Source organism: Pongo pygmaeus, chromosome 5 (genome assembly GCF_028885625.2).
Source record: "Pongo pygmaeus isolate AG05252 chromosome 5, NHGRI_mPonPyg2-v2.0_pri, whole genome shotgun sequence".
Classification (NCBI taxonomy): domain Eukaryota; kingdom Metazoa; phylum Chordata; class Mammalia; order Primates; family Hominidae; genus Pongo; species Pongo pygmaeus.
Window position 1 is genome coordinate 70210992 of NC_072378.2, and position 24875 is coordinate 70235866.

Sequence of the window (24875 nt, forward strand, 5' to 3'; positions counted from 1 at the left end):
TCCTGGGCACACTGGTGTTCTGTGAACTAGATTGACATGTGCTATGGTAAAAAGCAATTGATAGTATTTTCTCGGTTTGCCAAAAAATCAGCGGGATTTTCTCATGTTAATTTTTTTTTCATAAATTTGTCTGATTTTGTAAACTACTACTTAATAAAGTAAAAACAACTGTAACGGAAAAACTGGAAATAGTTGCTTATATTCAGCTTGTCACCGTTTTTTTCCTTTCATTTTGGTTGTAGTTTACATTGTTTTAGAGGACATGTGCTTCTATTTGAGTTTAAATTTTATAAACATATAAAATTTGTACATATATATATACATTTTATATATAATTATATTTGCAGCTAATAAAGTGCTTCCTCAATTCATGTGATAGAATGAAACATGTCTAATTGATGATGATGTTTGCCCATCTCTAACTCTGTAGCTCACGAGTTAAAGCACCACTGGCTTATATGTCATTATTATTGGACTTTCTTTACTGAAGTGTAGGTACAAACAAAAAAGATATTCCTTAGTTGTGTTTTTAAACCTAGAATGCCTTGTCCCTTTAAAGTATCACTTTATTTCTGGCTGATATTTATATAATGTACTATACATCATGTAAATGGGGTATGGAATGAACTGGAAAACAAAGTAGCGCTTTAAGGAGGTCTAACTTTAAAGTGAATATTGCCATTTGAAAGGGTTAGAAATGAAAAAAATTGTTTTCATGTATGAGTCTTAATACTTTGATAGTTGTCTCAGTTTAAAATTCCATATATTATAAATTATAATCTATATACATTGTTTTATTGCTTCACCTTTTAATTGTCCATAGTACTAGATATAGATATAACATGTATAATACATATCAATATGTTTCTTTTAATGGTTGTGATAATGTGATATCACTGAAAATGACTTGAAAAATTTGCAGTTAAATAACTTCCAGATTAACCTAATTTGGGCTTTACAAAGTCTTTTGTAAATTAAATAGCAAAAAATATTTTATCATGATTATGTGTTAATAATTCTTTGTAACTGAAGCTTAAACAGGGAAATAAGATACCAATTTCTATAGTTATACTTGGAAAAAGACAAGAACTCTCTAAGTTTCTGTGGATTGTGGTGGAAATATGAATGAGATGGTAGATCCTCCATTGAATTTGTCAGTATTTGAGTATCTACTTTGTACAAGATATCCCATTCATTGTTGAAAAGGTTTGTAAAGATGACAAATTTCCCTTTGATGAGAGTATGGTCTACCAAAGAGAGATCAAATGAGACTGTAAATTGTTAAGATAGAAGGTTAATTAGGCTATAACTCTCAAGAGGCTGGAGTCATGATGCTCTGAACTGTTACTTGGTTGTGGTTACAGAAAACTGAACCTTGTGAGATGTTCCAGTCCTGGAGTGCTGTGCATGCAAACTTGACCCACAGCACTCCACTTCAGCTCCTGCCCCCAGCCCTTATAAATGTTCACTAACATAAAAAGGGGATATAAAATAAACCGGTTTTGAATTCTTGAAATTACAGTTTTAAAAACTGTTTTTTAATTTGAATTTTTAAATAGGAAGCTCTGTCAGAGTCCCTTTCCCTGTACAGTGCAGTGGCTTGGTACAGCCATCACTAAAAGTGGCTGTGCTGGAATAAAGAAAGGACTTATTTTGGAGTTTTATGGATGCTTCCTGTAGAATCAGTTTAAGTATTGTATGTGTGTTTTCTTTTTTCTATCTAGTTTTCTTCCATGTTGTGACTTTAAAACATAACATTTCAGATGTTTTAGATCATCAAAACTTATTTCCATGGTAGGTAAAAATGATATTATCTCCAAAACACACACACCCTCACACATACATTTATGGAGAGGGATTATTAATGAGTGTGGTATCAAACTCCACCTTAGCCCCTTATCTCAAAAGTAGTTTTTACCTCATAAGGTTATGAGGATTAAATGAGTTGATACATGTAAAGTACCCAGAACAGTGCCTGGCATATAGGAAGCACCATAAAAATCTATGATTTTGTTAAAAAAAATTAGGGTGCAAAATAATGTGAATAGTATGATACCATTGGTTAAAAAGGAGGTTTGGATATATACCTAGAAACCAGTGGATAAAGAATATTTCTGGGGGAATCGACAAAACTGGAAATGGTTTCTTTGGGAAAGGGGATCCGGGGTGGGTAGAAGGAGAACAAATGTTTTACCAACTTTTGAACTGTTCTTTTTTTTTAATCATATATCAATTTTTAAAATAATGCCATGTTTCAAGTAATTTAAGATATTCTACGTTAAGACGAGAATCTATATTCTTTTCAGATGGCCCTGCTGTGGCACCAGTGACCAATGGGAACACAACGGCGCCACCCCTGAACGATGATCTGGACATCTTTGGACCGATGATTTCTAATCCCTTACCTGCAACAGTCATGCCCCCAGCTCAGGTATGTGATAAGAATATGGTTTTATATGGTTGCTGCTTATTTCCTTTTTGAAAAGTTTCAAAATTTCAATTTTGGAAGAATTGTTCCTGAGCAGTAACTGATTTAAAAGTCTCCTGTTCTTTAGGCCAGGGTTTTGCAAACTAAGCCAGCAGCTTGTTTTTGCAAATAAAGTTTTATTGGCACACAGCCGCTCCCACTGGTTTACGTACTGTATGTGGCTGCTTTCCTGCTACAAAAGCAGAGTTAAATATTAACAACAGAGAATGTATAGCCCACAAAACCTAAAATATTCACTGTCTTTAAAGTTCTAACCCTTGCTTTAGGGAAACAACAGTATGTAGAATGAACAAGTGGAAAAACCCTGACTACCTCAACTTTCCTGAGATCAACAAGGTCCCTTACTTCAGAGCTTTTAAAACTGTGGCTGTTTGTAAATATTGACTGCAGAAGTTCTAGCAAATTCAGTACTCATTGTCTTTTTAAAATAAAGGTAAAATGAAGGTAAATTATGTTTTAAGTTAGCCTTAAAATCTACCTTGCTTTTTTTTTTTAAGTGATTTTTTAAAAATCTAGAACAATTAATGATTGGGATATTTTAATAAAAGTATTAATGGTGAAGAAATTTTGAATTGCATTCTTAACATTACATGGAATTTTTGTAATGTGAACTATATGAACTTTCAGGAAACAAATTACTCTTAAGCATACAACATTAAGATTCTATCTTAAGTTTATACTTTACAAATAAACAACCAGTTTGTGCAGCATAATTTTTGAGATAAAATATTTCCTTTTCCATAGAAAAACTGAGTCAAATCTGAATTGTTCTGGCAGGCAGTTTTAATAAGAAAAAGTCAATGTCTTATAAGAAGGCTGGTAACATATTTCTGTTGCACATATTTATTGTTATTATGATAGTCATTATATAGTTACCATTAGAATGGAACAAGTAGATTTCTTAGGAATAATTAAATGGATCTTTATCAAAATTGTCTGCAGCAGTAGTGTTTATTTTCAGCAAAATAGCTTATTTTATGGCTTTGCCCCTTCTTCCCCTCCTATAACACACACAAAAAAGAGAGTATTGTTACTGTTATTTCAGTTAACATTAATTAACTTACAAATTGGTACAGGCATAGGTGTACATGTGACAAAATTGTCTAATATTGTGTCTTTGGAAAGAAGTATTTAGGATATTTGACAATCAGAAAGTGAAAAGCCATTTATTTTTAGTCTAGCATTGTAGTGTGGCTGTTATACCTGCTAGACTTATTTAGCACTGTCACTGGGGTCTGACAGTTGCTTTCTAGCTGCTTAAGAGAGTTCGATCCCACCTCTGAGGTTTCAGTGTACTTCACGTGTTCTGTTCTGTATTAAAGCAGCAAGTAGAACAATGCAGACGTCGTTTAATTCTTAAGCACAAGTAGTGCCATGACAAGGAGTGTAGCCTCTGGCTTTAAGAGGGGTGGCAGCTGGCCTTCAGACTTTAGGCATTCTGAGCAGTACCTGGTAGGACATAGGGTTAATTTTTAAAATCATATCTAATACTTCTTTTTGGAACACTGCTTTGTTGAGCACTGGTTAGATTGTACCAGTTATGTTGAGCCCTGTAAAATATTTGGTGAACAGTAGTATCTTTCGTCTAAACTTCATGTAGAGATTAAAATCCAGACATATTTGGCCAGGCATGGTGGTTCAGTAATCCCAGCACTTTGGGAGGCTGAGGTGGGTGGATCACCTGAGGTCAGGAGTTCAACACCAGCCTGGCCAACATGGTGAAACCCCGTCTCTACTTAAAATACAAAAATTAGCTGGGCGTGGTGGCGTGTGCCTGTAATCCCAGTTACTCGGGAGGCTGAGGCAGGAGAATTGCTTGAACCCGGGAGGCGGAGGTTGCAGTGAGCCGAGATCACGCCATTGCACTCCAGCCTGGGGGACAAGAGTGAGACTTCGTCTGAAAAAAAAAAAAAAAAAAATCCAGACATATTTTCAAAATAATGCCTTTGAAAGTCGGGGATGGTGCTGAAACTACAGATTTTATGCATATATTGCTACCATGTAATTTACTCATTTTGGTGGGTTTTTAATACGTGAAGTTGAGCTCAAACTAGTTGTGGACACCAAGATTTTGAATTCTTCTGAACCCTGTATTATTTCACTCCTTGTGTTATTTTCTGAGTATATACAAATTCTAGTAAAATATTTTCTAACTTATGAATATGAAATAGATTGATTTTATCATCTGCCTTCTGGGGTCTAGTCTTTCTTAAAGGGGTTAGTTAGAAATACTTAGCTGACAGGAGTGTACCTGTGTTTTGGGGGCTGGAGAGGAACAGTTCCAGAGTCTTCATTGTTGACATGGAGAAACCCCTTTCCTGTTCTTTCATATACATATACATATACATATACATATGCATATACCAACAGTACCTAGACATACACAAGGGCTGAGTCCTGTTTTTTCTTGGTTAAGCCCTTGGGTCTCAGAAGGCCAGAAAGCCTTCGGTTAGATGGTCTGCAGCTTCCTGAAGTGTAAAATGAGAGGCAGAAGTTGTTCCCCTTTTATCCTGGGGTCATAGTGCTGGCGAATGGAGCACCAAAAAGTAAGTGGTCATTTGAGTGCTTACTAGTCCTGCTGATTGGTTTGGCTGTTTTTAGACTGTGTCCTTGTTGAGGCAGATGTTTCATATTATGATGTTTACAGTATGTGAATATTAGGCTGCTCTACTATGAGAGTGGAATCATAGCTTCCCAACATTTTGGGTTTTTTTATAGTTCTCTCTTATCCACAGGGAATAGACCGCAGGGTTTTCAGCAGACTTTTAGGTTGAACAGATACTAAGTGTGATAAAAAGATCACTTCGTGATGTAGTGGCTTTGTTTTATAAACAATATTAACAATAAACACCAAGTACTTAATCCAGCCTTTGTGCAAAACACTTCTTGTGATCATCAAGCTTATCCCCAGTTTATAGGAGAGAGACTGAAAGGAGAAGTTAAGTAACATGTCTGAGTGTACCACAGAAAGTCATGGGGGCAGGCTCTAGTCCTGGCAGACAGGCTCCAGCCCATGCTCTTAGCTCTGTGATCTGCTGCTGCTTCATTGGTAGCTTAGATATATTTTATTCAATGGTATTGTGATATTTAGTATTCCATGATATCTAATTTCTTACATATTTGAATTTTTGGAAAATTAAGTGGCTTTTTGTTGCTTAAAATTCTTGCTTAGTCATAAGATTCAAAATACTGTTCTGTGTAGTTTATAAGTACAATGTTTGGATGGTAACTTATTGCATGGTGTTCTAGGAGGACATTAAATGTTTGAATTTAATTTCCACTTGCAACTCACCTTATTCTCTAGTTTGAGAAGGATCAGCCAGCTTTTACTAGTCTTCATAGAATTCTTTGAAACTCTTTTCATATTCAAAACAAGTCCATATAACATGTGAATGTGATTTAATGTTTAATGACTATGGAGATGATTAAGGTTAGCAGTTGTGATTGTATAATACTGTGTGCAAGATATGAGATTAAGTGAAAATGTTTGTTTTATATTAATTATCTACATGTTTATTTGTATTTGTGTTCATTTGCCCCCTTGTCCAAAAGTGAAGGGCAGGATATGTTCAGACTATAGATGGTCAAAGTTTTGCTGTACCTTCATTTCTGGATAGATAAGAAGCAGTCTAATATTGCAGTTAAAACTGATTAGATGTATAAAAATCCTATGATACAGGTTTTGAAAAGATAAAACCTTTTAAGTAGCCATTGCAAATCCTCTTACAGTCTGTTGTAGTTGTAGAAGTGTTCTTTATTCCAAAGGATACCAGTTTCTTGAAGCAGTAGTTGCTATGGAGTGGTGGTCCTCTCATCTGTAACTATTGTTGAGCCCCAGGATTTGATGAGCAAAAACTTGGCGTCACCTTAGGTAGTAAATGCAACTTACTGTGAAAATGCTTCAGTCTACCTACATTAACAGATTCAAATTAAGAAGTACTGTCTTGACTGTAGATGTTTTTATATGGGCTTGTAAGTGATCCTCTTGAATGGCACCATTTTACCTTCTACAGTTGTTTGATTCCTGTCTAATTTTATAACTTTATTTGGATTTTAAGTAATGGATAAGCTGCGCTTTACTATGCAGAATTTGATAGCTTATTTTGGTGTTTGTCTCAGGGGACATCCTCTGCACCAGCAGCTGCGACCCTGTCTACAGTAACATCTGGGGATCTAGATTTATTCACTGAGCAAACTACAAAATCAGAAGAAGTGGCAAAGAAACAACTTTCCAAAGACTCCATCTTATCTCTGTATGGCACAGGAACCATTCAACAGCAAAGTACTCCTGGTAATGAATTTTGATATCTGCTTTCAGTGACATTACTAGAAGTACATCCTTTGTAGTTATAATAAGATCAATTACATATCTTTTATTGTTCCATGTAGTGAGTGCTTTTGTTGCAGTTTATACAACTATGAAGCCGAAATGAACGAGCATTAGAACTAAAAAATTAAGAGGCATGTACAGGATTCACAGAACTTTATTTGGAATTAACAAGCTGTTCATAGATCACTAAATGTTGTTTCACAAGCTTATAGAACACGGATTATCTTTGATGAATTATTGAAACTTGATTTGCATGAAGTTTATGACGGCATACAGTATATTTTCTCTGCAGGTAAACAGTCTTGAGTTACCACATGGATTAAAAAAAAATCTTAAGAATTTTTTTGTAATCATAACAAAATATTAGCATAAGGCTTATTGTTTACAGAGTTTTAATCTTTCACACCATTTCCTTTAAAATAATGAGCTGCATTTCACATGTGAGCTAAAATTGTTTGGCAGCCCACTACACCTATTGAAGCGAGATACAGTCAGCTCTCACTTCCCTGTTTCGTACTGGGGGATCAGTGGTACAAGTCAGCAATAAAACAGTGTATGATGTCATGCTACATAGTTTGGTCTTCACAGTGGAAGATATTTTGTGTGGCTGTTGCATATGATTTACATTTCTTAATTAAATTTACTCAGGTTAATAACTGATTTGTCTGCATCCTAGAAACAACCAGCTCTCAGGGTTTAGGTGTGGGTTGGTCTGAGTAGTAGGAGCAGCCAAAGTGGAATTAAAATGTTTGCTGTAAGTAGTTCAGAAAGGCAATTTTTCTGTGATTATAGAGGTGAGTGCAACTACACGTGATAGCTCTGTCTTCATTCATTTTCTTTTTGTGGTGCAGGTGTATTTATGGGACCCACAAATATACCATTTACCTCACAAGCACCAGCTGCATTTCAGGGCTTTCCATCGATGGGCGTGCCTGTGCCTGCAGCTCCTGGCCTTATAGGAAATGTGATGGGACAGAGTCCAAGCATGATGGTGGGCATGCCCATGCCCAATGGGTTTATGGGAAATGCACAAACTGGTGTGATGCCACTTCCTCAGAACGTTGTTGGCCCCCAAGGAGGAATGGTGGGACAAATGGGTGCACCCCAGAGTAAGTTTGGCCTGCCACAAGCTCAGCAGCCCCAGTGGAGCCTCTCACAGGTAGGGGTCATTTACTTTCTAGCTTCTCCCAAATCAAACCAGATTTATTTTCTAAATCTTTTTTTTTTTTTTAAGTCTAGTGATCTGGCAGAAAGAATTCAATAGGGATAATATGTTATAGGGTCAAAAGTAGCTATAAATATTATGAAGTTGTATCAGATAGACAAATGATGTGTTATTATCCCTATTTTAGAGTACTCTGTAAAAAAAAGGTTAAACGTCTTTCATTTCAAATTGTAATGTAACTGTAACGTGAACACCACTAATCTGTTTGCTAATGGCCAGAAATTATCTTAGGCATCAGGAGACTCCCTCTCTGCCACCTCTGAGATTAGCATTAAGCTTTATCCAGCTTGCTGGCGGGACGTTTTTACAGTCCACTTAGGCAACTTAGCTTCACTAATAATTTTAGGATCTTTTATTAGAAAAAAAAATCTAGCCTCATATTCTCAAAGCACTATTTTATGAGGGATCTAAGGCTATTTTTCAGGTCAGATGATTACTGCCCCATGGCTCTGTAAAAATTCTTTTTGTTCAAAAACCTTCGTAAAGTTGTATTTTCTTTTTACATACCCTATAATGACTTTTATGTTTAAAAAGAGTACAAAAGATTCAATTCCCATAAGGTGTGAACCAGACATCCCCTCATATTATAAAATCCTATTTCTACCTAAGTTAGAGCTAAGATAGAACATTTCTATTTCAGGTGCTGTGTTCTGACTTTTCTCTAGCTGCACAGACAAAGGCTCTTAGAGAGGTTCATGCTCCCACTCTTTTTCCTTTTACACTTCCCATTGATGTTCCTCCAGCATTCTGGCAATCTTGGTTTCTGTTTGGTCACTTATTTTACCTTTAGAGCATTCAGGGAACAGTCTAGAGTGATTTCTAACAATAGCACAATCACTATATATCCCAGTTAATTTTGCTACCACCATTTACAAGAATATAGGTAAAACATTGGTCTCTACCTGCTGGGAATCTAAAAAATTGTATGTGCTAAGTGTCAGTCACATGGTCAACATGCTGAAGCACACCCAGCTCAGGTTAAGGTGCTAGATGAACTAGGAAGGAGTTAATACTGGCTCCTACTTCCAGATAATGCAGAAGGGTGATGCTGTTCTCCAGCACTCCATCAGTGCAATCTACTGGCCAATGACAAGGTGGTTAAAATGTCCTTTAGTAGGTATGAAGATGTGATCTGCTTCTTCAGACACTTATGCCTGATTAGTGATGTAGTTTATATTAGTGTCTTTGAAACTGTAAATAAGTCAAATGTATTAAATTAAGAACACAGTCTAACTCTGAGTGTAAGTTTTAAACCCACTCACTATATGGTAAATCTTGCCTTTCCTTCTCTTATCACCAATTTTGGAAGTAAGAGAATCACAGGGTTAAGATGCTTATATATATATTTGACTCCAGTCTTGAAGAAAAATACATGTAATCTTATACTTTATTGTATACAATGAAAATAAATTTTAGATGTTTATGTTGTTAGATCAGCCAGAGAAATAAATGCTTTATGGCCACTTTTAAAATATTTAGGAAGTATATAAGATTTTAATAGAGAATAATATCTATCATACAAAGTTTATAGGATAATTTTAGACTATTTTACTTCCTAAAATTTTCTTACTCCTTAGTAGTTAAAGCACAATATCCTAGTGTAGGTGAAAGAGTAGCGGACTCATTAAAATCCCAAGATTGCTTTGGTATTTTTTTTTAAGTTGTGGTTAATCTTTGGGGAAACTGAATCTAGAAAGTAGATAAAGAAGGGAACAAAGTAGCTATTTGCTTTAAGAAATATTTGTATGGTACTCTGTTTTTATTCCAGTGCTTGGACTAGTTTTCACATTAATGAAAAAATGACCAACTGTGTGGCTAAAGAAACAAGAATTAAAAGTGAAGTAAGCCTCTTGAACTAAGCCTTTTATATGTTTCACAGATGAATCAGCAAATGGCTGGCATGAGTATCAGTAGTGCAACCCCTACTGCAGGTTTTGGCCAGCCCCCCAGCACAACAGCAGGATGGTCTGGAAGCTCATCGGGTCAGACTCTCAGCACACAACTGTGGAAATGAAAACTGCAATACAAGTTTCATCCAGAACTACCACTTGACATTCCTTGCTGAAACGCATCTAGTTCCCCTGTTTATTCATATGCATATTTTTTTCTTTTTACCCATTTGTTCATATTAAGAATGACCTGATTGACCGTGTTGGTCTGTACTGATTCAATTTGATGTGGTGAAAAGCAGGTTGATAAACCATTTTATGTCAAGGGCAGCTTTGCTCATATTTCCCATGATTTCATGTACTGCATTAGTTGAGAAGCTGCTCAACTTGCAAAATCAGTTTTCCTCTCAATAAAATTATAGCTCTAATGTTTGCATATAAGGGAAGTAGTTATCATGTTAGTAATACCTCTAACAGTATAAACCCCACCCCAAAATTAGCCAGTAATCCTGTAGGAAGGTACCGTATGATCAAATGTTTAATCATATAAATAGAATGTAAATGTCTCACTGAGCACTGTTTTCTAGTGTATCAAAATTCTTTTACTTCATCATTCACTTCACTGTGCTATTGTTATGATGTGCTTAACAGGGCACGTGGTTAGTGAAAGGAAGATAAACCTGGATGTTACTCCAAAACTTAGTTTAATGAATGTTTAAAGAATTCAAATTTTATCTGCCTCTCTTGTAATTTGGATCTCTTCTTAATGTACATAGTGCTAACATGAAGACCTTTTTCTGCACTATATGCAAACAGGGTAACTAAAACAAAGCCACTTTCAATCCTTGAAGGTATATCCAGGTTTATGACAGTAATTGTGTTTACATTTTATGGTGCCTAGTATTGACAAAATGTTATTTCCCTATATTAAACAGATGACTCCATAGACCTTTTCATTTCTGGGTTTTTATTTCCTATGATGTATACTCCCACTAACCTTCCAAAAATTACTTAGTATTGCAGAGTCAGGAATCAGGAACGTTTAGCCGACAAGATACTTGTCTGTTTTAAAAACCTGTTCAAGTCTACCAACCTGTTCAAGTCTACCAATTATAAGGGCAAACTGGAGAAAAAGAAAAAATATATAATATACTCAGAGTGGTATCTTGCAGTATCGGCACTGTACAAAAATCTTTCAATTTAGTTGTAGAGAAAACATGCAGAACAAATGAAGACAAAACATACATTTTGTACCAACCATCCAATTAGCTTATGTTAACTGACAAGCTCCATTTAAACAGATGTCCATCAGATGACAAGAAAGGCTGTTGTACTGAAGTAAAACAAACAATACCTGAATGCTCTGCAGCCTAAACTCCAAACATCCTCTTCCGTATGGATCCACTGGCTGGGCTAACTGCACCAGTTGCTGCTTCAATTTATACCTCAATTTTCACTGTGTCCAGGTGGTACTTTGGCTCGTTGGCTAGATTAACCTTCTCTGTCCGAGTGTGCCACACGAGAACCTAAAGGGGAAGGAAATAGCTTGGGTAGCGCACTCTTCATGCTGACACTCGAGGTCGGGCAGCACAAGTGTAATGAATACCTTAGTGCAGTTATTTGCTTTCGGTTCCAGTTCTTCGACTGTTGTTATCTGTTTGAGAAAGTCAGATTCTTGCATCCCTGGCTGGGATCCACGACGCTTAAATACAGCTTTTGGATTGGACAAAATGACTTGAAGACTTACAGCAAATCCTTTGTGAAAAATAAACAACAAAAAAAAGAGACTTTAAAATACTGGTGTACTTCTCTTTTTTCTGTATAATTTTGGTCACATCAAAACAGTTTTTAAAATACCTACTGTGTGTCAGGTCTTGGTTTACAAAGTTGAATAGGAACATTACCTGTATTACAGTCTCAAAGGAAAATCAATCATTACAATATTTTACATTCCGTGTAAAATAAAGGTGTGCACAGGAGCATCTATGCAAAATAGGAAGTTTAGTCTGTTGATAATAAAGGGTGAATTTTATAAGTTGCTGTTTCACAGTGGTCAACCCCCCACATTTGCCACTCTAGGAATAACTAAGAAATAAATGCAGCTGAAAAACATACATGCTTACCTAACTACACGTGGGGTATGAGACCACATGCCCAGCTCTCCTGTCTGCCCTGTAATATTAATTATGTATGCTTCCTTAAATTCAGCACTGCTTGGATTCATTTTGCATTTAGAAGAGGGAGCAACAGAAGTAAAGCCAGTTAGCTAGAAAATGAATCATACCTAATTTTTAATCATCTGGTTTATATTTCTAATTTGGTTCAATCTAAAAAGGGTATGTGGGGCAGAAATCAGTGCAGGAGATATCAGGCCATCATCTGATAAAGTTTTTTTTTGGTATTTCATTTACCAAAAATAAGTGTAAATTTTCTTCAGTGGTTTGGTCATAAGAAAAATCATTACTGTCTGGGCACAGTGTCTCACATCTGTAATCTCAGCACTTTGGGAGGCCAAGGCAGAAGGATCACTTGAGCCCAGGAGTTCAAGACCAGCCTGGGCAACATAATGAGACCCTGTCTCTACAAAAAATACAAAAATTAGCTGGGTGTCGTGGCACGTGGTGTGTGCCTGTAGTCCCAGCTACTTAGGAGGCTGAGGTGGGAGGATTGCCTGAGCCTATGAGGTTGTGGCTGCAGTGAGCTATGACTGTGCCACTGCAACTCCAGCCCAGGCAACAGAATGAGGCCCTGTCTCAAAGAAAAAAGAATCATTAGTATTTAATCTGTAGTTTAACAAACTGTTTAAAGCTCAACCATTGAAGCACTCTACAATTGTTTTTGCCATCTCAGCAAATAATAATTGTTTTGAAGGTATGAAGCCCCGGATCTCTTTTTCCTTAGTGACTAAGGTGATACTGTCAAGTCAGGCACCCTCCCAGAGTTGAAGCTCTGAGGACCAACCCCCAAAACATTTCTCAGCAACTTTTGCCCTTCTCTACATTAAATGAGTTAATTTATGATTCAGTTTGCAAAGTAATACTAAATGATACCAGGTGGTAATGGAGGAGCTGTGAGAACACCACAACCACCATCCTCTCCAGATGCCAGACTGGGCCAGTCTCCCTGTTCCAGACCCTGCTTGCCTTTTGGAGAAAAGTTAACACTAAGCCACTTACAAACATAACATGGTACAGCAGGTGCTGAGTGAAGCAGAACAAAGAATCCTAAAGCATTAGCTGTAGGACTAGCCCCAGTATCGATACCTCCACCAACCCTAAAGGGAGGGAGGTGGCACATTTTAGCAGAGAATACTGGATTTGGAATTAGAAGCCTTTTGTTTTTGCCTAGGTCCCTGCCCCTGGGACACTGGCCAATTCATTTAACCTTTCTTGATTTTCTAACTTCCCCATTTATTTGCGAGAGAAGTGTAACACTTCAACTCAATGTCTGATGAAAAATTGAGGTATGGAAAGACTCCACTGACTGCAAAGCAAGTTCAAAAGATACTACAATATATAAATAAAAATACCATTGTCAGTGTGATCATGAGGGGCAGGTGATGCCAGCCACCATTTATGGCTGGAAGAATACTGGTTGACAGATTTAAAAGGTTTGGGAAAGTTCCAGGTAGCAAAGCCAGGACACCTACATGTGATAGCAACTCTGGTAACAAGTCCGAAGCCTTCCTTAGACACAACTAGGACAACCACCAGACACCTCAGCAAAAGCCAAAGGTTCAAGTTGATACGTAAAGTGTCCTTTCCAACAGGTCAGATTTTAGTGTTAAAAGATTTCTTGCTTTTTTCCATATGCTTATAAATAAGCTTTATCCTTTTTTTTTTTTAATCCAGATGAGAGCCTGCCCTTCTCAGTCACACTAAAACTCCTGATACATTCTTCACATGGCTTCAGGATACTGGGTGTATTTCCCCATTCTCTCAAAAACATGGGATCCAAATTCAAATTGTGCAGAGGTAATTTCTGGAAATGATATGCAACCACCTGGATCTGATTTCCTTCATTTTCCCCTAAGACTTTAACACATTAATCATCATGACCACTGAAGGATTCAGATTATTTTGTTGCTTTCCTTGGCACAGGAATATCCTTCCAGCTCTTCACACAGAATTACGTGGCAAAATCTACAATTTCTGCAAAGTTAACAGCCAGTTGTGAAGCTATACATCATTTTGCTGCAAGGTCCCCTTTCCTGGTGTCACTAGAGAATGGTGCGCACCTGAAAGGCCGGCACCCTGGAGGCATGTTAGCTGTGGCTCTCCACAGTACCCAAGTGTTTTTCTATTCTCTAATACAAAGGGGTGGAGGAGCACAATTCAGATGCCCCTCAATCAGCTAACGTAATTTCCTTTGCTCAGTGATCTCTTGAAAGGAAGCGGGTCACAGCTGGCAGGAGAGACTGCATGTTAACTAGGTCAACCCCTGGGTTACTTTTGGGGAATCTGACCTGCTGTGAAGCTGGGGGCAGAGTTAAAGAGTTCTCCCCTCTGAAATCACAGTAAAGGGAATCCTAAACCATTGATTCCCAACCTAAGATGTTTTCTTGGGTAATTCCAAGTATATGTACTTCAAGTATTATATCTTTCCTTTTTTAGTGAGATTCGTTATCTTTAAAGATGTTGGTTACTTTGGAGATGCTTACGAAAATCATGGGCGTAGGATTTTCTGCCCTGGTCAGCTGAGTAAAAAAAAAAAAATGCAAATAAAAATGATTATTCACTGAGAAGGCAGGATTTCCTGACTTCTTCAGCAGAGCTAGGTGAGGAGGATACATAGTCACCGTCTGTATCTGCAGATTCTGCATCTGCAGGTTCAACTAACCTCAGATTAAAAATATCTGAAGATAAAAAAATGACAATACAACAAGAAATAATAGGGCTTTTTTTGTTTTTGGAGACAGAGTTTCACTCTTTTTGCCCAGGCTGGAGTGCAGTGGCACAATCTCGGCTCACTGCAACCTCTGCCTTCTGGGTTCAAGCGATTCTCCTGCCTCAGCCTCCCGAGTAGCTGGGACTACAGACGTGCACCTGGCTAATTTTGTATTTTTAGTAGAGACGGGGTTTCACTATGTTGGCCAGGCTGGTCTTGAACTCCTGACTTCAAGTTATCTGTCCCCCTCGGCCTCCTAAAATGCTGGGATTACAGGCATGAGCCACCATGCTCAGTCAAAATAATACAAGTTTTAAAGCTATATAGTATAACAACCATTTGCATGGCATTTGCATTGTATTAGGTAAGTAATCTAGAGATAATTTAAAGTATACAGGAGGATGTGTCTAGGTTATATGTAAACACTATATCAGGGACTTGAGCGTCCATGGATTTTGGTATCGGTAGCAGTCCTGAAACCAATTATGGATACTCAGGAATAACTATTCCCTCTCAGGCAGAGGGATAGGGCCTACCTCCATATATGCCTACTGATTACTGAGTAGAAAATTTGTAAGACTTTAAAAGTCCAACAAGCTATTTCCATTTCTGGACAAAACTGCAATAGGGACTGGTTTTTCCTCATTTGTTTTAAATAATGAAAAGGCAGACAAAATGATTGAAAAAAGTTTCCAGACATTGGAAAAGAGGCACATGAGACAGAGATCTCTGAGAAAAGAGAAATATGACCCCTACAACTGCCCCAGCTTCCTGCCTGAAGTGTGTTTTCAGGCTACACCACAGGGAGGGGAACCCGGAAAGCTCTGCAGTCCCCTTGAATTGAGGAAACAACTGAGAATTTGAGGAGGCCAAGACAACTAGGATATGCAGGGTGGAGTACTAGAGAGGGAAGAACTCTGCTGATCTGTAGACGGCTCTCCTCAAGTCTTCAACTGAGTATGAAGAGCAAATACTCACACAACTACCTCAGGCCAGGTACAGAACCACTGGCAAGGAGCAGGTGAATCAATTACTGGAGGGGACTAGTTCCCATTCTCAGTAGCCAGAGTGGAGCTACCTAGTAACAGCTGGAGCACCTGGAGGAGAACTTGGAAGGTTATCATGCCTGTTGTAAGGTCAAATTGATTAGCCCTAAACTAAAGGCTGAGATGGTTTTGCCTAACAAACTTCAAAAGCAAGCTTGGAAAGGATCAAAATGTTTCCAAGTTAACTCAGTTGTGTCCCAGTACAAAGCTCAAGAATACATATGTATTTATAATATAGTATAACATTACATATATATGTGTTTTTATGTATGGTTGTGTGTATACATAGATGTCTCTCTCATCCAGTATCTAGCAACATAAAATTCAAAATGCCTGATGCCCAAGTCACCTCAGTGATGAAAAATACAATGTCTGAGATGAAAAATACATTGGATGGGATTAGCAGCAGAGGAGACACTGCAGAATAAAAGTTGAGTAAACTCGAACACATAATGATAGAAACTACCAAAATGAAACAGAAAAGGCAAGACCAAGACACACACACTGTACAGAGTCACACGAACAGAGTGAAAGGCGAATGAATGAGGGAGACAGGGAAAAAAACTTGAAGAAATGACGACTGAAAAATTTACAAACTTGAAAACTCAGAAAAGATATGTAAGACTTAAATAACACTCTCAACTACACCTAAATGACATTTATAGAATACTCCACCCAACAACAGCAGAATACAATCTTTTAAAGTACACATGGAACATTATCACGATAGTTAGACCATAGTTGGGGCCATGAATCAGTCTCAATACATTTAAAATAATTTAAATTGTACAAAATATGTTTTCTGACTACAGTGGAATTAAAATAGATATCAGTAATACAAAGATATCTGGAAAATATCCCAAATATTTGGAAACTAAACAATATAATTCTAAGCAAAACACAAACCAAAGAGGAAATCAAAAGGGAAATGATAAAGTGGTTAACTGAATGAAAATGAAAACAAGACATATCAAAATGTGTAGGATACATCTAAAGGAGTGCTTAGATGGGAAATTAGTTTTTAGAAAACATTAAGCACTTACTGGATAAGAAAGGTCTGAATTCAATAACCTAAGCTCCTACCTTTATAAACTAGAAAAAGAAAGCAAATGAAGCCCAAAGTAAATGGAGAAAAGGATTATACTAATAGATATAAGAGCAGAAATGACTAAAGTAGATATAGAAAACAATTGAGAAGATAAGTGAAACAAAAACCTAGTCATTTAGGAAAAAAAAGTTAATAAAATTGACAAACTCTACCCATGCTTATCAGGAAAAAGAGAAGATATAAATTACCAGCTTCAGAAATGAAAGAGATAGGTTCTACAAACCTTAAAATGATAATATGGGACTATTATAAGCAACTTTTTATGACAGTAAATTTGACAACTTAGATCAAAATAGAAAAATTCCTTGAAAGACAAGCTACAAGGCTCACTCATGAAGAAATAGATAATGTGAAATAGCCCTGTATCAAACAAATTAAGTTTATAATTAAAATCTTCCCACACACATACACACAACCCTCCAGGACCAGAGAGCTTCACTGGTAAATTCTACCAAGCATTTAAGGAAGAAATGACAGCAATTCTACATGCATTTTTCTAGAAAATAGAAAAGGAAGAAATCTTTCTCAAGTTATTCTGTAAGATCAGCATTGCCCTGATACCAAAACCAGACAAAAACATTACAAGAAAACTACAGACTAATAATCCTCATGATCACAGAAACATTCTCAAAATTTTAGCAAATCAAACTCAACAATAAAAAGACAATAAATCATGACCACTTGAGGATTATCTCCAGATTGCAATGTTGGTTTAAAATTTCAAAATCAATCAATGTAATTCACCATATTAGCAGATTAAAAAAAAATCTGACTATCACAATAGCTGGAGAAAATGCTTTGACAAAATCTAACATCTAGTCATAATGAAAAGAAGAAATAAAAGCCTCTCAGCAAACTAAGACTAGAAGTGAACTTTCTCAACTTAATAATGGCATCTACAAAAATACCTAATGCCAACATTATACTTAATGGTGAAAGACTGAGTGTTAAATCCCTGAAGATTGAAATGAGGCAAGGATGGCTGCTCTTGACTTTTATTCAACAAAGTCCTGGAGATCCTGGCCATTTAAATAAGGCTCCCGCCCCCACAAAAAAGGCAGAAATATTGGAAAGGAAGAAGTACAGCAAGCGTCCTCTTCTCCCTTCAGCCACAGTTAACAGTATCAATAGTGCTTCTCAGTTCCTTCTGTAAGTACCAATTTAGCCTCACCTCCATAGGCTCATCCCACTGCCACATTCTCTCTTCTCCAACTATACATCATCTAATCTTAGCAAGGCTGTTACAAATAAGAACTAGTTCCAGTTTCTAAATGATGACTTTTGGCAACAAGACTTTTATAGTTTGGCCACAAGAAAGATACTAACAGCTTTTTCTCTGTAATGATCACTCTGGGTAGTTGTTCTAGAGTATTGGGCTCTTGACACATATTTATTGTTAACAATAGCTATCAGGTAACTTCAAAAGCCTCTCCTTACCACCACGTTAAACAATAAGAAAAAGAGATTTCAACTTTCATATTAAAAAGTATATACACACAATACAGTCATGGAACTTGCTGGAGAAAGATATGAGCTGGCCAACTCTCCTTTCATACCTCTTCCCAGCAAAGCATACACTGCCTTTTGGAATGTTGTGTGTTTCCACCTTTCCTGCCCACCAGCCCTCCTTATTGAGATATAATTCACATATATTATAACTTGTCCTTTTATACGGTATGATTAAGGGGGTTTTAGCATATTCATAACTCTGGGAACTAATTTTTGAGAAGACTTTTTTTCCCATTGAACTGCCTTAGAACCTTTGGCAAAAATCAACTGACCATAAATGATTTATTTCTACACTGTCAGTTCTATTTCATTAATCTATATGGCTATCCTTATGTCAGTACCACACTGTATTACTGTAGTTTGCTTTCTTTAAGTTGAGACAGGGTCTTCCTGTGTTGTCCAGGCTGGTCTCAAACTCCTGGGCTCGAGGGATGCTCCTGCCTCAGCCTCCTGAGTAGCTGGGACTACAAGGCACATGTCGCTCCATCTGGTGATGGCATTATTGTAGTTTTATAAGTTTTCAAATTGGGAAGTATAAATCCCCCAACTTCTGAGTTCATCACTTTCCATATCAATTTTAGAAACAAACACCTGGTCAATTTTTACAAAAAGGGCAGCCAGAATTTTGATAAAAATTGCATTGAATCTGTAGATTAATTTGGGGGAATATTGCCATTTTAGCAATATTAAGTCTTCTGATCCATAACAATATAAAGTCTTCTAATCCATGAACATATCTTTCCACTTATTTAGTTCTTCATTTCAGTGATATTTTATAGTTTCCTGTGTGTGTCATACTTTATTACTAAGCAGAAATAATAAAAATTATTTCTGACACTATTGTGAATGAAATTTTCTTAGTTTAATTTTCAGATTGTTCATTGCTAGTGTATATAAATACAATTGATTTTCATATATTGATTTTGTATCAATGCAGTCTTGCTGAACTCATTTTATTAGCATTAACAGTTGTGTGTGCTCATCACTGGCCATCAGAGAAATGCAAATCAAAACCACAATGAGATACCATCTCGCACCAGTTAAAATGGTGATCATTAAAAAGTCAGGAAACAACAGGTGCTGGAGAGGATGTGGAGAAATAGGAACACTTTTACACTGTTGGTGGGACTGTAAACTAGTTCAACCATTGTGGAAATCGGTGTGGCGATTCCTCAGGGATCTAGAACTAGAAATACCATTTGACCCAGCCATCCCATTACTGGGTATATACCCAAAGGATTATAAATCATTCTGCTATAAAGGCACATGCACATGTATGTTTATTGCGGCACTATTCACAATAGCAAAGACTTGGAACCAACCCAAATGTCCAACAATGATAGACGGGATTAAGAAAACGTGGCACATATACACCATGGAATACTATGCAGCCATAAAAAATGATGAGTTCATGTCCTTTGTAGGGACATGGATGAAGCTGGAAACCATCATTCTCAGCAAACTATCGCAAGGACAAAGAACCAAACACCGCATGTTCTCACTCATAGATGGGAACTGAACAATGAGAACACATGGACACAGGAAGGGGAACATCACACACCAGGGACTGTTGTAGGGTGGGGGGAGGGGGGAGGGATAGTATTAGGAGATATAACTAATGCTAAATGACGAGTTAATGGGTACAGCACATCAACATGGCACATGTATACATATGTAACAAACCTGCACGTTGTACACATGTACCCTAAAACTTAAAGTATAATAATAAAAAAAAGAAAAAAAAAAGAGTTTTCCTTTTCAACAAAGAGATGTCCAAACAGCCATGTAAATTAACCCTCAAGAAAATCTCTTAAAAACAAACAAACAAAAAAAAGTTGTGTGTGTGTGTTCCTTAGGATTTTTCTATGTAAAAGATCATGTCATTGATAAATGGAGATAGTTTTACTAATGTCTTTACAATCTGGGTGCCTTTTATAGCTATAGTGCAATGATGTATACAAATGGGTAGAGGGGTCATCTTGTCTTATTCTTGATCTTAGGGAAAAAGCTTTCAGCATTCAACTATTAAAAATGTTAGCTGTGAATTTTTCATAGATATGCTTTATCAAATAGATGAAGTTCCCTCCTATTCCTAGTGTATTGATCTTCTCTCTAGTGTTTTTATCATGAAAGAATGCTGAATTTTGTCAGGTGCTTTTTCTGCATCTACTGATATAATTGTGCGGCTTTTGTTCTTTATTGTATTGATATGGTGTATTACATTGATTTACTTTTATATTTGAAATAATCTTATATTCCAGGGATAGATCTTACCTGCTCATGGTGTATAATCCTTTTTATATGTTGCTCAATTCACTTTACTAGTATTTTTTTTAAGGATTTTTGCATCTGTATTCAAAAGGGATAGGTCTGTCTGTTTTTTTTTTCTTTTCTTCGTGATATCTTTAGTTTTGGTATCAGGGTAACATTGGCTTGGTAGAATGACTTCAAAAGTGTTCCCTTCCATTTTTTGGAGCATTTGTGAAGAATTGGTAATTCTTCTTTAAATGTTTGGTATAAGTCACCAGTAAAGCCATCTGAAAATGGGCTTTTCTCTGAGGGAAGTTTTGTTGATTATTAATTCAATCTCTCTGTTATAGGCCTATTTAGATTTTTTTGAGTCAGTTTTAACAGTCATTCCAATAATTTGTCCATTTTCATATAGGTTATCTAATTTGTTGCAATACAATTTTTTAAAGTATTCTCATAAAATTTATGTAAGGTTGGTATTAATATTCGTGCTTTCATTCCTGATTTTAGTAATGTGAGGCTTCTCTCCTTTTTCTTGACAGTCTAACTAAAGGTTTCCCAATTTGTTGGTTTTTAAAAAACATTTTTATTGATTTTCTTATATTGTTTTTATATTCTGTATTTTTCTCTAATCTAATAACTTCCTTCTGCTTATTTTGAGTTTACTCTTCTTTTTCTAGTTTTTTATGGTAGAAGGTTAGGTTATTGATTTGAGATCTTTCCTCTTTTTAATGGAGGTATGTGAAGATATAAATGTCCTGCTAAGCACTATTCTGGCTGTACCCCCATAGGTTTTCATATGTTGTTTTTCCATTTTCATTCTCTTCAAAATATTTCCCAATTTTCCTTGTGATTTCTTAACAAATTGTTTTTTTAGGAGTGTGTGTATAATTTCCATATATTTGTGAATTTCACAAACTCCTTTCTGGTATTAATTTCTGATTTCATTCCAGTATAAACCAAGACCATACTTTGTGTAATTTTAGTTATTTTAAATTTATTGTGTCCTGCTTTATGGCCTAAGATGGTCTATAATCTTGGAGAATGTCCAAGATTATAATCCACTGTGCCTTTGAGAAGAAAGTGTATTCTGTTCTTTTTGGGTGGAGTGTTCTATAGATGTTTGTTAGATCGAATTGATTTACAGTGTTTGTCAAGTCTTCTATCCCAGTTGATCTACCTAGTTGTTCTGTCTACCATTGAAAGTGGGATGTTGATAGTTGCAATGATTATTGATGAATTATTTTTTCCTTCAATTTTGTCATTTTTACTTTGTGTATTTTGGGGCTCTGTTGTAAGTCACGTATATGTTTATAGTTATATCTTCTTGACAGAGTGACCCTTTTCTCATTATAACTTTTTTTTGGTCTCTAGTAACAGTTTGCCTTAAAGTCTATTTTGTCTGCTGTTCATATAATCATTCCCGTTCTTTTTTTTTTTTTTTTGGTTCCTGTTGGCATGATATATACTTTTTTCTATTCTCTTGCTTTCAATTTATTTGTGTCTTTGTATCTAACATGTTTGTCTTGTAGACAGCATATAGTTGGATCAGTTTTATACATCCTGTCCATCTGCCTTTTGATTGGATTTTTTATCCACTTACGTTTAATGTAATTACCAATAAATTGATTTACATTTCTCTTTTTGAAGTTTGTTTTCTACTTGTCTAATGTTGTTTTTATTCCTCTATTTCTCTATTACTGCCTTCTTTATTATTAAATATTTCCTGGTGTACGACTTTAATTCTCTTGTCATTTATCATTTGAGTTATTTTCTTAGAGGTTGCCATGGGGATTACAATCAACATTTCAATTTCTAACAGTTTAGTTCAGATTAATACCAACTTAATTTCAACAGTATAAAAAAACTTTGCCCCTACATAGATCCATTCTTGCCCCTCATTTGTGCTATTATTTTCATAAAAATTATATCTTTATACATTTTGTGCTCCTCAAACCAGATTTTTGATGACTGGCTTATGTAGTTGTTTTTCAAAACAGGAGAAAAGAGCTATAAAGATTACATTAATATGGCCTTTCAAAATTACCTATGTAGTTACTTTTACTAGTGTTCTTATTTGTTCACGTGGATTAGAGTTCCCGTCTAGCATCCTTTCACTTTTGCCTAAAGGACTCCTTTGAGTATTTCTTGTAGGGCACATGTGCTAGCAATGAATTTTCATGGTGTTTGTTAATTGGGAATATTTTCATTTCTCTTTCATTTTTGAAGGATAGTTTTGCTGGATACAGAATTCTCAGTTGATCTTTTTTTTTTCCTTCCAGTACTTTGAATCTGTCATCCCACTGCCTTCTAGTCTCTGTGGTTTCTGATAAATCAGCCTTTGTTAATAAACAGGCTTATTAAAGAGTCTTTGTTAATCATATTCACTTTTCTTTTGTCACTCTCAAGATTCTCTTCATGTTTGGCTTTCAACTGATTATGATGTGTCTAGGTATGAATCTCTGAGTTTATCCTACTTGGAATCCACTGAGCTTCCTCGATGTTTAATGTTTTTCATACAGATTTGGAAAGTTCTAACATTTTTTCTCACATATTCTTTTTGCCCCTTTTTCTCTCTTTTTCTACGACTCATAGTATGTATATTAGTATATGTGAATAATAAGACTATGAGGCCCTGTTCATTTTTCGTCATTCTTTTTTCTGTTCCTCAAACTGGATCATATCAATTTACCTATGTTTCAAATTCACTGATTCTTCTGCCTGCTGAAACTGCTTTGAGCCCCTCTATTGAATTTTTTGTTTTTATTAGTGTACATTTCAACTCCAGCATTTCTATTTGGTTCTTTTTAAAAAATATATAATTTCTATCTCTTTATTGATCTCTACTTGTGAGACATCATTCTTCCATTTTTCTTTAGCTATTTAGACATGGTTATCTTTAGTGGACTCCATATATTTAAAATATCTGATTTAAAGTTTTTACCTAGCAAATATAATGTCCAGACATTTTCAGGGACAGTTTCTATCAACTGCTTTCTTTTCTGTGTATTGGTCATGCTTTCTTGTTTATTTGCATGTCTTGTAATATTTTGCTGAAAACTGGACATTTGAAATAATGTGACAACGCTGGAAATCAGATTCTCTAAGGTTAGTTGTTCTTTTATTGTTGTCATTATCGTTTTAGTGACTTTCTTGAACTAACTTTGTAAAGTCTGTGTTCTTTGCTGAGTGTAGGCAATGAAGTCTGTGTTCAGTTAGCTTAGAGGTCAACTAAATATTGGACATAGATTTCCTTAAATGCCTGGAACCAGAGTCTCTCAGTCTTTGCCAAGATGCTCTGTGTCCATTTGGGCATGCTTTCAACACTCAGCCAGGCAATTTACAACTGCCTTAGTTTTCACTTCTTGATTGCACAGGGGCTCACAATACTAAGAGGGGGAAACTGAGGGCTTTGTAAGGATTTTCTTGAACAAGCACATAGCCCTGGGCATGCATACAGTCCTACACATCCACAAGGCCTTCCAGAAATATGTCAGAGCTTTTCAAATGCCCCTATGGAATGAAGTTTTTTGCTTAGCTTGTTTGCCACAACTGTTATTGCCTCAGGGAGCTGTGATGGTAAACAATCACCACAAGCTGTTTTTGACAAATGCTCCCAGGGAAAAGGCTGTTTGCTCTGGTGAATGAAGTCAGATAAAGACAAGCCTTGTGAATAGGGTTTTCTAGGGAATTGCTGGACAGATCACATAATGACAATTCTCTTAGAATGGAGCTCTGAATGAGTTCCAACCCTGTTCTGCCCTTCTAGTAACTGCTATGCTGCTGGTTTTCACCATGATTACAGGGCTGTTGGTTTTCAAAGCTACCATGGAGGAAACGGAGAGAAGGGGATGGAAATAGGGCAAATTGATATACTACAATACTGCTCTTACCAAGATTTAGCCTTTTTTTAAAAACAAAAAAACGCCCCAGATTCTTGCATACTTTTAGCTAATTTCCATAGTTCTTAAAAAGTTGACTTTGACAAATATTGCCAGTGTTCTCATTGTTTTTATGGATGAGAATATTCAGAAGTCCTTACTCTGTCATTCCCAATGACATTACTCTTTTTGCAACCCCAAATCCCATTATCACATTATAGTTAAGTATAGAAGATAAAGAAAATACTGTAATGTAGGGTTT

At 36.2% G+C, this 24875-nt stretch overlaps 2 protein-coding genes across 7 annotated transcripts in view; one reads left to right on the forward strand and one right to left on the reverse strand.

Annotated features, from left to right (window-relative positions):
* SMAP1 (small ArfGAP 1) overlaps nucleotides 1–11727 on the forward strand; it is a 196531-nt gene extending 184804 nt beyond the window's left edge. For 3 of the 5 annotated variants that reach the window (XM_054492384.2, XM_054492385.2, XM_054492386.2), the window contains 4 exons: nucleotides 2307–2431; nucleotides 6608–6779; nucleotides 7670–7977; nucleotides 9923–11727. In XM_054492384.2, the coding sequence (XP_054348359.1) occupies nucleotides 2307–2431; nucleotides 6608–6779; nucleotides 7670–7977; nucleotides 9923–10057 (740 nt within the window). In that variant the 3' untranslated portion in view covers nucleotides 10058–11727. The other 2 variants (XM_054492388.2, XM_054492387.2) reach the window with 2 other exon arrangements.
* B3GAT2 (beta-1,3-glucuronyltransferase 2) overlaps nucleotides 10923–24875 on the reverse strand; it is a 98297-nt gene continuing 84344 nt past the window's right edge. The window contains exons 3-4 of one of the 2 annotated variants that reach the window (XM_054492390.2): nucleotides 11539–11687; nucleotides 10923–11458 (exon numbers count right to left, since the gene is read on the reverse strand). In XM_054492390.2, coding sequence (XP_054348365.1) covers nucleotides 11372–11458; nucleotides 11539–11687 — 236 coding nt within the window. In that variant the 3' untranslated portion in view covers nucleotides 10923–11371. Of the gene's footprint in view, nucleotides 11688–24875 lie in introns of both variants that reach the window. The other variant, XM_054492389.2, reaches the window with a different exon arrangement.